This window comes from Mustela nivalis (genome assembly GCF_964662115.1).
Source record: "Mustela nivalis genome assembly, chromosome: 2".
NCBI classification, from domain to species: Eukaryota; Metazoa; Chordata; class Mammalia; order Carnivora; family Mustelidae; genus Mustela; species Mustela nivalis.
Window position 1 is genome coordinate 29646561 of NC_139021.1, and position 13511 is coordinate 29660071.

Below are 13511 nucleotides of genomic sequence, written 5' to 3' on the forward strand. Positions count from 1 at the left end.
CCATATCTCTCCACTTTAGCACATCTTTAAAGTCTAGTTTTGATCATTTGAGTGGCATCCCCAGCCTTTATAATTACACAGGTATGCCTTCTCTGTTACTTCAAAGGCCCCCTGGCCAGGAGGGCATCTGTCTTCAAAGTCATTGAGGGGAGTGGCCCATTTGCAGGAAATTGTATGGTTTGGGTAGGTTTTTTTTTTTTTTTTCCTTTGAACTTGTCAAGTAGAGATACCTATTGAAAAAGTGCTGGCCTTTTTCTGTATGCCCAAACAAATACTTTCCATTTGTAATTCTGAAGATCCTCTAACCTCTGCCAGAAGAAACCTGTAAATCAGTTTCCCTGTTATCCTTTTCATTGTATCAACAGTGTTCCTCTGAAATGTTTCTGTAGATGACATCTTAATTTTGTTGGTTTATGAGATTTAATATGTTCTTAGATATGTTAGGAAAGACTTAGTATAGTGCTCTTAGTGACTAATCATCAAAAGAAACTTTGGTTATTTTGCTGGAGCTAAAAACAGAGCAAAGGCACATTGAGCAATTACAAGGGTATAGCCTAATTTGAAAGAACTCTGTTTCAATCATGCTATCATGCATTTTTTTTCTCCTAGGTGCTGTACATGTATCTCTTAATGGGGGAAAAATGGCTTTTGAGAGAGCTGGATTCAGATTTGTCACTAACAAACTTTATGACCTTGAAAAGGTTTCTTAAACTCTCTGATCTGTTTATTTGCTTTGATAAACAGAAATTATGAGTAATAAGCATGACTTTCAAAAAGAATGAAAGCATTTAGCCTACAATTTATCATATACCGTTTTCTCTTTTTCCCCCCATTTTGACTTTCCTCTTTTTCGTTGCTTGCTTCTTGTTCTGAATAGACAGAACTTTCTTAGAATGAAAGACTGGTGAACCAGATAGATTTCAAACTGGGTCCAAGGTAAGGATTGCTGTGAGGCATGTTGACAAAGTATTTTAAAATAGACTGTTTTAAAATCTTAAATGCAGACAATTTAACAATTCAGGACCATATCTTGTGTAGGTCTGGAGATTAAGTAGTGAATCATTCAGATTTTTGTTCATGAATGTGATTTTTACCGAGAGTGACCTACATTGAATATAATAAAGCTTTCACTGTTTTTTTTTTCTTGCATCACAGTGAAGTCTTGAATAATTATTGCATAATGTTTGTCAACCCTAAGGGCTTGCTAGTGTGTTTTTCATTAATGCAACTTAAAAAAATTTTATTATCTTTGTTTGAAGAAACCTTTCTCCAGGACAGTGTAGCTAATAGTGTTCATTCTCAAATTTAAAACACAGTGGTATGACCCATGGAAGTTTCCACATCTAAAACACATGGAGTCTTTAATCTGGTTAGTTATGACACAGATTCTTCTTGAGGGCTGTGTTTATGACACCAAATGAACCATCCAGTTTGCTTTCCAATTATTGTTTTAAATTAAAAGTGGCATAAGCAGAAGTTACCAAACTAGTTTCTATTCTAGGATGCAGATAGTCTATGAGGGATTACTCATATACGATGAGAATGGGAACATATATTGAATAGACTTCATCCTACCTCTCCTCCCCTTTTTAAAAACAATTTAATTTATGGGGGTGTGGGGGAGATTTATCTACAGGCAATTAGGTCAGATACCATGGCACTTACAGAACTTACGAAGCATGCAAAACTTATTTTGAAATAGTGTTAGTATAAGATATACTTAAGTACTTTATGGAATAAAATTCTGGCTCTGTTTGTGAGCAGTTTGTTTTTCTCTATTTAAATAATTGGATTATCTTCTTATGTAAACATGGAACCCTGTAAGAGTGGTGGTTTCACAATCTTCATAAATGTATATAGTTAGATCTCTTGTTGGAGTTACCATTAGCACCAACAGTCTGTCAACATTTCCATGGAGTTGCTTAAGTATGTCATGAAACCCTAAGCCAACACTTGGCATGAGTAATCTGTGCTACACAGCAGTTTTTAGCTTATAGGATTGCACACATTCTAACTTCAAGCTTGCTTTTCTTTTAGCCTGAGAATCATTTTATAGAGTATTTTTTTTTTTTGTACTCTCACAGATTCAAGCAGGTGGCTTACTTTATACAACATATGACTCTTCGCTTGTTTCAAAAACATCATGTATCTTTGAAAAAATGAGCAATCTCAAGCCATCTTCCATTTTTTTCTCTGATTTTATCAACTCATTTAAGTTCTTGGTGTTAGCAGTAGGAGAAGCTGAAGAGCACGTGATTCTGGTGGCAGTATCTGTCCACTGTGGTAACTGAGTTTTGTGATGAGTATCTTCTGCGCCTTAATGGTACAATACCCCCTCCCCATTATCTGTCAGAATTATCATCTAGTATAGGGATATGCATTATGATTTTTGCATCAGAGTTTTAGGGGGTGAAAAGGAATAGTTCTTTTTTTTTTTTTTTTTTTTAAAGATTTTATTTATTTGAGAGAGAGAGAGAGCACACAAGCAGGGGGAGAGGAAGAGGGAAAGGGAGAAGCAGGCTCCCCAGTGAGCCAGCTGGGAGCTCCATGTTGGGCTTAATCCCAGGACCCGGAGATCATGACCTGAGCTGAAGGTGACACCCAACCATCTGAGCCACCCAGATTCCCCAGAAACGAATAATTCTTATAGGCTTGGCTTCAATTATGGGAGAAATTTCATTTGGGGAATTGCATATGCTAAATCGAGGGCTTATGACTTTTTTTTTTTTAATCCAGGTCTATATATACATATAGCTGCTCCCCCCACCCCATATGTATGACTTGTCTTTTTACTTAGGGTATTCATGACCATTTTGGAAACATGTTTTTGGAGAATTTTTAAATTCTCTTTAATTCTTTTGGAATTTTTCTGTTCTACCTGAGTAGCTCACTCCTCCACTTTTGGGCAGGCTGTTTTAACTGCTAGTGATGTCTGTGGCTTATGAAGTTCCAGATCGGTTTGTTGTGCTCTCAAACACACCCAGGTAAGGCTCCATATGTGTTTTGCAATGGTGTCTTGGTTCATCATCTTTCCTTGACCCACATTTACTGACTGTTCTGGGCTTCCCTGTGACATCTTAGTTGTCCCATTTAAAGCCTGCATGACACATGCCTCATTGGGGCTTTCTCCTTCCCTGCTCCATTGGGGTGGGGGGAGGAAATTCCTGCCCAGTGAACCACACTATGGCCACAGTTAGCTGTGGGAGTCAATGTACTTCTGAGGTTCCAATTTATGAGGATTGTGGCTCCAGTGGCACTGGCGAGTAATGAGATTATAACTGTGGTCATTTTCTTCATGTTTTCCAAGTTATTAGCACTTTATGTGTTAATATAAATCTTTGACTCCATTTAGCTCTCTCCCTCTATATTTTAAAGTCTCCTGGTAGCCTTGAGTTTTGGTACAGTGAGATACGTACTTTTTTTTTTGATATTTTATTTTATTTTTTTTTAATTTTTTAATTTTATTTATTTATTTATTTATTTATTTTTATAAACATATATTTTTATCCCCAGGGGTACAGGTCTGTGAATCGCCAGGTTTACACACTTCACAGCACTCACCAAAGCACATACCCTCCCCAATGTCTATAACCCCACCCCCCTTCTCCCAACCCCCCTCCCCCCAGCAACCCTCAGTTTGTTTAGTGAGATTAAGAGTCACTTATGGTTTGTCTCCCTCCCAATCCCATCTTGTTTCATTGATTCTTCTCCCACCCACTTAAGCCCCCATGTTGCATCCCCACTTCCTCATATCAGGGAGATCATATGATAGTTGTCTTTCTCTGCTTGACTTATTTCGCTAAGCATGATACGCTCTAGTTCCATCCATGTTGTTGCAAATGGCAAGATTTCATTTCTTTTGATGGCTGCATAGTATTCCATTGTGTATATATACCACATCTTCGTGATCCATTCATCTGTTGATGGACATCTAGGTTCTTTCCATAGTTTGGCTATTGTGGACATTGCTGCTATAAACATTCGGGTGCACGTGTCCCTTTGGATCATTACATTTGTATCTTTAGGGTAAATACCCAGTAGTGCAATTGCTGGGTCATAGGGCAGTTCTATTTTCAACATTTTGAGGAACCTTCATGCTGTTTTCCAGAGTGGTTGCACCAGCTTGCATTCCCACCAACAGTGTAGGAGGGTTCCCCTTTCTCCTCATCCTTGCCAGCATCTGTCATTTCCTGACTTGTTGATTTTAGCCATTTTGACTGGTGTGAGGTGATATCTCATTGTGGTTTTGATTTGTATTTCCCTGATGCCGAGTGACATGGAGCACTTTTTCATGTGGAGATACGTACTTTTGTAAGAGAAACAAGATTATCTCATTAACATCATTAAAATACTTGTCTCTAAAGGCGATTTCCGTATTTGGGTGTGGCCTTATAAATTTTTAGAAATATTATTTTCCCAAGAATTACTGGTAGAGATAAAATCCTAGTGAGTGTTTCATCTTAATTATCCTATTTTAGGTGGGTAAAATGGAATTATTAATTATCAAATAATTATCAAACTTTTAGGTAGCCAATTAATACGGATTTCCCAAAGCTAGTAGTTCAGGAAGTTCATTTTTTAAGCCTTTTACTTAAAAATTTTGTTATCTATTGAAGAACTCATAAGAGACACAGATATTCTGAGAAATATGGTTTAATTCTAGAAATTATAGAATTTTGGGATTTTTGGTAGAAGTTTGCCTTTTATTCTCAAATTATTTTCTAGAATAAATTCATGTTAAGTGGACATTTTAGAAATTTATCTCTGTCCAAGCTTTATTCACATTGTTAATTTTAACATGTTTTCTTTCCAAGGCATGAGAACTATAATCATCTAGAGTATTAAAATTACTTGTCTTTACATCAAAGATCAGATTACATGTTCCATGATGTTATTTTCTATGAATATTCACAACTTACCATAAAACGAAGTACCCTGAGATAGTCCTTTTTCATCTTGGTGAAATCTTCTGTAACTCCTAAATTCATGACCTTGAGTGCTTAGTTGGATTTGAGCTTGGTATAGTACCCATGATTAAAGGATTTTTCTCCTAATGCTGCCAAGCCTCCAGTGGGAGGATCTATGCCCAGCTAGATCTGTATACAATACAACAGGGCAGGTTTCTCATTATTGGTGCCATAAGTTTGATCAATGAAGTTGAGAGTAATTTTTTATCTTTAGAAATCTTTTGAACTCTTAACCAGCAAATATGGAGTGAGACTAGGGAGCCAACAGTCCATTGTTCAGTCCCATTATTTTAGAATTCAAAATTTGTACCTTTTGTCAGAAATGGATGCCTTCATCAAGAAGGAATTTAGATTTCTTCTTGCTTGGCAAGGGCTAAATCCTGAAACAGGGGAACACTTTTAAAAAGTGTTAGGACAATATTAGAAACAGATGGGCATTCAACACCTACATAAAAGGCACTATGGGATAAAATGTGATTAACTGGATTTAATTTAACAAAAGATCAAACTTACAATACCAGGATTCATAAAAGACCTTGCTATTTAAGAGGAACACAAATAACTAGAATTAAGAAATAATATTTATGCTGTCTATAATCTCTTTATATACTTGTTAGTAATATAGGTATTCTTACTTGGGTTCTGCCTGATAATTTTTCTTGTTCTCTATATCCACTTGTTCCTTTCTGTGTCAAGGAGGTATGTGTAGATTTGTGTTGATACTACTGCCAACACCTTCTTGAAGATTTTTAATGTTTTATGTGCTATATTTAATCTTTAGAATTTTGGGTGGGTCTAGATTTAGAAAAAGTGTTTTGGTTGGAATGATGAGCCTCTGTATCTCAGCAGGCTTTAGAGTTGGAAAAGTTGAAGCTTACAGAGAGAGCAAATAAACATGGTCATCAAAGCTGGGAATTAAGATCTGTTTATTCACCTGCACACTTGAATTAAATCTCATAGCAATAGGCAGAGCCATTTAACTTATTAAGATCCTAACCAAATAAATTACTATAGTCATGTTTAAAAGTCCATTTTTGCCTGGCTGTAGATACTGAGCTTGGAATAGTCATCATATAATGGATGTAGAAGTTCGTGTTAAATCAAGTTATTGATTTACAACTTAGCACTAGAATAGTTGACACTGGACAGTGGTTAATTAAAAGTCTACTTGAGATTTGGGACATGAAGCTTCACATTGCAAAAAATTACATGTGCTTTTGTCTTTCAGTATTGACAAGAATTATTAATTGCTAGAGAAGTTTGGGGGATGGGAAGAGCATTTAGTTTGGATGTGGCTCCCATCATTTTTGCTTTAAGAGAATTCTTCATTTCTAGGGTTATAAAGATATCTGATGTGGACTAAGATAAGTATTCCCTGATTCATTTCCATTAAGCCAGTCAAGGTTCATGTAAATAAGACCTAGCTTTTAATGATTTTAAGAAAACCTTAAAACAAATGTGGAGCATAATTTGTTGACTCTGAAATCTTCCTGGTCAAGATGAAAGTTAGCTTCTGATACATAAAAACAAAACAAAAAGTCTTTAACTTATGTTGATCCTCTTAGTTCTGTAATTCTCTTTTCTTCATACCTGTGACCACACGGTGTGATTTATGGTGTTAAAGAACTCTTGGTTTAACTTTGGAACTAAAACATAGCGTCAGCTTTTGCTTATGATGACAGACTGCCTTTTTAAACCATTCTGCTATGTATGTAATTCTTCCAGATTCTGTCTTTACTGATGAAGCTAATTTGGGATTTGGATAACCTCGATAGAATTCTTCAAATTTATAGTTAAATTGAAGGGCAGAAGGCAGCCAGCCCGCCCTTCATGGACCTGCTGCAGGGAGTGCTGCCCTGTGGGGCTCCCATGGGTGCAGCCCCAGCCAACAACCTCTGCCCTCACCTTTGCCCCTGGTTGCTCCTCTTTAAGACTTGCTCTTTCATGAGAGACATCAGTTGCTTCCCAAGTATTACACCAGAGGGTCTTTGTGCTTAAGGAGGGTTATGCTCTTAGATAACCCTGAATATATTAAAAAGAGTTTTCCCTAGTCCCTGCTCCTCCATGCCAAAGCCATTTTGTCCATCCTACAGCTTCCAAGGACTCCAGCTCTTTTCCTCTCACCCAGGTCTTTGCATCCTACCCACTGTCTTTCCAATTTTTACCCCTTTTTTTACAACAGAGAAGTTGAGCTGGATCCCAGTATTTGAAACTTACCTATTCCTTACACCCTGCTCAGGACACCAAAAATAATGGCAGCATAGAATCTCTTTAGAAGGCAGCTGGGACAATTACAAATAGTATAGGCTTATTTTCATCAATAATGAAAATGCTTTATAAATCATTGTTATCGTGTCAGAATAAAGTGTAACCAAATTCCTACAATGAGCATAATCTCCGTAAAATCAACCCAACACCAGAGTGTGGAGTGAAAAAGAGAGGGGTGGGTAAGGTCTGGGGGCATCGTAACCACCTTAGTGAGAAGAAATAAGGGCCTGAGTTATGAGAGGATTTAGTGGACAGCAGAAAAGTGAGAGTTGGAACTAACAGCATAGGAGGAGACATTATCATGGAAGCCAGAGGAGGAATATAGCATTCTGGAATGACCCTGGGTACAGGAGTTGTGAGGACCAGAAACCAAGAATGAGGGTTTGAATTAAGGATTAGAAAACTGGTTGAGGTCTTCAGAAAAAGTAGTGTTGGGGATAATGGAATGGGTGGTCGGAGTAAATAAAGGCAGAAGTTAGAATTGACACTGAAGCTCACTGTTTGACAGAAATTGGGCAAGTTATGATACATGCAAAGTATGGCCAGTTGTGAAAAATATTAATAATGTTATGTATACATGTATATATACATGTTTAGAAAGTGGTCTCTCAAAATTTTATTAGGAATCCTATCTGAGGAAGTAATTTTTCATCTGTATTGATTCTTTTTTTCCTTCACAGATGCAGATTTTAGAAAATATGGTAGTAAATAAGGAACTGTTTGGGGAAGCATCAGTAGGTTTGCAAGCAGGAGAATGTCCATGAAATGGATTCAGCAGGCAGGTAAAAACCATTGAACAGTTGATAGAACAGAGTCCTTGGATAGCCAGGAAGAAGTGGATCTTTTTTTTTTTAATATATTTTTAAAAAATATTTTTATTTATTTGACAGACAGAGATCACAAGTAGGCAGAGAGGCAGAGGAGGAGGAGGAAGCAGGCTCCTTGCTGAGCACAGAGCCCGAAGCAGGGCTTGAACTCGGGACCCTGGGATCATGCCCTGAGCCGAAAGCAGAGGCTTTAACCCACTGAACCACCCAGGTGCCCCCAAGAGGTGGATCTTAAAGACCAAATCAAAGAGCAGACTTGGCTCTAATTCCTGGGTCTGAGTGCCTTGGCGGTTCTTTGTTTTACCTTTTGAAAGGAGCCAAACTCCTGTTTTGGGATCTCCCTACGAGAAAAGGTGTAAGATCCAATCGGGGTTGTGGGTGGGAGCCCAGGAGAAGCAGAGAGAGCATCTTGTGGGACTAAAACCTATATAGATGTGCTACAGTAGCTGTAAATATATTGGTGGTTGAATCATTGTAAGGAAAGTTGTGGTATACAGTGTTCTTTGTTGTGTAGCTGCTAGTCTGAATACTTAGGGCTTGATACTGATTTTATATGCAGAAAAATTATATGTAGGGCGAATAGCATGTGGCCTCAAAGCTAAGTGTTTCAATAAATTGCTGAGTTTTCTATTCTCTAATTTCTTTCTTCTGTGGGTTAGCTTAATAAAATGAAGTCCGAGTGACTTAATATATCTTGTTATAAGTAGACCAAGCAAGGTCATAAATATAACTAAAAGTTAAATGAGTTTTCATACTTTAGAAATTAAATTGGGATGTCAGATTATATCATTAATTTTATGCCAGGGCTGGAAACAGTATTTTCTTGAAATTACTCTTTTTATCATCAGATGTAGTAAACTCCATAAGGCTCATATATCCATTTTAAGATCCTGTTTCAACATTTACTTAGTATTATCCCACCTTGTACTTCCAGTGGATATTTCTGTTATTTCAAATGAAACACAAGCCATAAAAGTAAAGCATATCATATGGGTGAGCATCCAATATAATTTGTGGAATCTTTGAAAGATATGTAATTACAAGTAGCAATTACATTATCCTGAAGTTAGATATGGCCTTCCTACCTGTTTTTTTTTTTAATTCAAATACAATTTGCTTGTAAATTATGCAGATTACTTATTTTAAAAATGCATGGCTTGATAAGTTTTGTGAATATATATGTTGTATATCCAATATCTAGTTAAGGTTAGAGCATTTCTGTCACCTTCTAGAGTGGGTTAACTAGGGTCTGCACACCCTACACCTGTTTCCGCTCATGTCCACTTGGAGCCTCAGAGTATGACCTTGTTTGAAAATAGGGGCTTTGCAACTGAAATTAAGGTAAGGATGGATAGGAAGATTAAGGTGAGCCCTAAATGCAAAGACCGTGTCTTTATGAGAGGCAGAAAGGGCACACAGAAATACATAGAGAAGACAGAGTCAGATAGACTCCCACAAGGTAAGGAACACTTGGGGCCAGACAGAAGGTTTCTTCCCTAGGGCTGTCAGAGGACACATGGCTCTGCAGACACCTTGATTTCAGACTTCAGTCCACAAAACTGAGAGAATGAAATCCTGGTGTGTAAGCCACCATGTTGTGGTAATTTGTTAAGGCAACAAATACACCTGCCAAAAATTCCTGCGTACCCTTTCCAGTCAGTCCCAAACCCTCAGAGGCATTTAATGTTCTAATTTCGGTCACCATAGATAAGCTTCACATGTCCTTGACATCAGTTAAATAGAATTAAACCAAGTGTGTGTGTGCATGCGCGTGTGTGTGTGTGTGTGTCTCTGTCTGGTTTCCTTTGTTCAATATAATGTCTGTAAGTTTCATTCCTTTTCAGGTATGTGCCAGTAGTTTAATTCTTTTATCATTAAAATATGCCATAATTTATCTATTCTCTTGGTCACAGACATTTGGATGTTTACCTCCTCCTATTTTATACATTTACTACATCTGTGGTTGTCACGGGTTTAGAAGTGATTCATTACTGTTTCTGTGGTTGCTACCGAGAATTTTAACAAGTACATGTAACTTAAGGAAGTTTCATCTATATTGGTCTTCCTCACTCAAAATGTAGAAACTTTGAATGCTTTGCCTTTGTTTTCCCTCCTTGAGTCTTCCATGTTACTGCTGTTAAATATAAAATATGTATTATTTTTAAATTTTGGAAATTGATTCTTAAAAACTGATAGCTTTTCATAGGCATACCAACATATTTCTCATATTTGATCACTGTTGCATATTACATTCTACTTCTTTGAGTTCCATTTTATTTTCCTTGATATATACAGTTTATTCTTTTGGTGAGTGATGAATAATTTCCTTGCCCTTATTTTGACTGGAAATATCTTTATTTTGCACTCTTTCTTTAACTATCATTTAGTTACTTGTAGAATTATAGTTTGCAGGTAATATTCCCCCATCTGACAGACATTATTTCTGATGAGATGTCTGCTAGAGATAAAAATTCCTTTCTAGATGATCTGTTTCTCTCTGGTTTGTCTTCATTCTTTAGTACAAATATGCTGTGTTCAGATGCAGACTTGTTTTTACTGATCTACTCAGATCTCTGCAGTTTTCATCTAAAGAATTCATCTCTTTCTGATTATATCTCTATTATATCTTTTCTAATATCTCTTCGGATATTATGTCTTACTCATGCTAGTTTTTTGTTTTGTTTTGTTTTTACTCTGTAACACTTAATAATCATATATTAAAACTTTTTCTTTTTACATGTTTCTTACCTTTCCACATTTTCATCTTTTTTGTGTTTGGTGTTATTTAAACCTGTTTGCTAGTTAAATACCTTTCTTCTATTCAATTTTTCATAGATTGGGTTTTTTTTCAGTTTTGGAATTTTCATTTCTTTCTAATTGCACAGTCATTAGGTGATACTGCCCCTCTTCCCTTGTGATTTCTAGTCCTTACTTTATCTCTTTTAAGTATTCTGAAGATAATCACTTTTAAGTCTCTTTCAGATTGTTCTATTATTTCTTTCTTTCTTTTTTTTTGGTGGGGGAAGGGAAAAGTTCTTCAATTTATTAAGGAACGTGTTCTATTATTTCTGACTCTTTAGGTGTGAGATCTGTCTCTCTAAGGCTGGTGATTCTTCCTCATGGAGGTTTGCTTGTCCCTGTGATTGTTTCATTTTGATGTGAAGGTGGCTTTCCATGTAAGTTCTAGGTCTCAGGATTGTAGAACATTTCTTTAGGGTAGTTTCATATTATTTTCTTTGTGGGTTTTCATGGATTGATGTTTTTATGTTAGAGTCTTGATTTAATGATTTGATTCTACGTTGATACTTTGAACTTGGATCTCATACTTGGATGTATTGCAAATTTGGGTTTCTTGTGTCTCATGCATTATATTTTCTCTCTACCTGCTCAACAACGAGACCCAAGGGTCTGGTCTTCATATGCATATTTCTTGGTCTGGATTTAAGACCCTCCCATGCTGTCTGCCTCTGTCTGGTCTGACATCTTCGTGAGCCATTTAGTTTCAGCTCGAACTCTGACTTTCCTCTTTGTTTCTAAGTTTGGTTGTGTATGAACTTTTTTGGGGGGTGGAGTGGGGGAATATTTAGCATTTCAATGCAATTTGAGTAGGACAAAAGGCATTTGTTTTCTCACCATGTTATATTGACCTGACATCTTGATCATACTCCTATTTGAACATGTGTTTTGTGTTTTTCTCTTACAGCTAGTTATGTATCAAATCCCATTTGCAAGGGTTGTTTGTCTTGTTCCAAGGACAATGGGTGCAGCCGATGTCAACAGAAGTTGTTCTTCTTTCTTCGAAGAGAAGGCATGCGCCAGTATGGAGAGTGCCTGCATTCCTGTCCATCCGGGTACTATGGACACCGAGCCCCAGATATGAACAGATGTGCAAGTGAGTAGTTGATTTTTATCTATTATTTACTGTTCATACAACTTAGGGGAACTAAGTTTCAAATTTTGAGTGAAAAAAAGTTTTTTTAAAAATATACTACAGAAATAGTCTAAGCTTAAACTTCAGTGGGGTAGGATAAGAACATTTTTTAAAAAATATTTTATTTATTTATTTGACAGAGAGAGATCACAAGTAGGCAGAGAAGCAGGCAGAGTGAAAGGGAAGAAGCAGGCTCCCCGCCAAGCAGAGAGCCGATGTGGGGCTGGATCCCAGGACCCCGAGACCATGACCCGAGCCGAAGGTAGAGGTTCAACCCACTGAGCCACCCAGGTGCCCCGGATAAGAAGATTTTTATCTTTTGTCTAGAACTATATTGCACCCACACTTTTAGGGGCACCTGGGTGGCTCAGTGGGTTAAGCCTCTGCCTTTGGCTTGGGTCATGATCTCAGGGTCTTAGAATTGAGCCCCACATCGGGCTCTCTGCTCAGCAGGGACACTTGCTTCCCCCCTCTCTCTGTCTGCCTCTCTGCCTACTTGTGATCTCTGTCTGTCAAATAAATAAAATCTTTAAAAAACAAAAGTATATTGCACACACACTTTAAAAAATATTATTTAAGTGTTTTTCCCATAAAAAGTATCTCAAACACAAGCTTGTTAGCGAATTTTGTAAAGCATATGTAGCACCACCCCCCCCCAAAATCCCCAAGGAATTTAAATATCTTTATATTGGGAACATTCTCACTACTTCACTACAGTGTCTGTGGCCTCTTTTGCCTTATTATTATTTTTTTTTAATCTGAGTTTGTAATCCCTTGTTTAGTCTAATCTAGAACTTCCTACATTCAGGGTTCTGTAAAGCACCATTACTAATAAAATATGTAACTAAAATATTTAGTTTACCTTAGAGTGTTCAGAATTCGAAGTTTAACCACTACAAAAAGATGAAGGAATAGCATTCTGTTCATAGGCATGCAGGGATGATTTTTAATCTTTTAATCTAAAAAATCACTTCTAGAATTATTCTCAACTTGTAGGTAAACAGTCGTAATTGGAGTTTTAAAAAAAAAGTGAGATGCCATAGAAACATCCCTTTCTTTAAGGAGCTTAAATGTTAAGGCATAGAGGGTATAAGGAAAAAAAAAAAATGGACATGGAGTGAAATGACAAATAGGTAAGAAGTTAAACCTTAATTCAGTTCACTACGCTATGTCAGCAGGCAAGCAGTGTGTTATGGGAGTAAGTTAATCATCTCCCATTACTACTGTATACATGGTAATGAAATCACCCAAAGTCTTTAGATAAGAAGAGAGTTTGAATGGAATCATCCAAAGACAATATTATTTTGGAAGGAGGCAGAACTAACAGATTCTAGAAAGAAGGAACCACACATATCTAAAAATACTGTGCTTGGGAGCAAGAAGTCTCATCTAGGCGCTAATGGTATTTTGACAAAATCTATGTTGTTGAATCTATGTTGTTGAACACTTAGGGTCCTCAGTTCCTGCCTGTGAAATGTCCTTTGTGCCCACAAGTCACTGAGACAAGTAAAAATGTCT

At 36.9% G+C, this 13511-nt stretch overlaps 1 protein-coding gene across 1 annotated transcript in view; it reads left to right on the forward strand.

Moving 5' to 3' along the window:
- The first annotated feature begins 2965 nt into the window (after positions 1-2965).
- RSPO2 (R-spondin 2) overlaps positions 2966-13511 on the forward strand; it is an 82123-nt gene continuing 71577 nt past the window's right edge. Inside the window, exons 1-2 of the mRNA XM_082719196.1 lie at positions 2966-2984; positions 11766-11954. Coding sequence (XP_082575322.1) covers positions 11873-11954 — 82 coding nt within the window. The 5' untranslated portion in view covers positions 2966-2984; positions 11766-11872. The remainder of the gene's footprint in view (positions 2985-11765; positions 11955-13511) is intronic.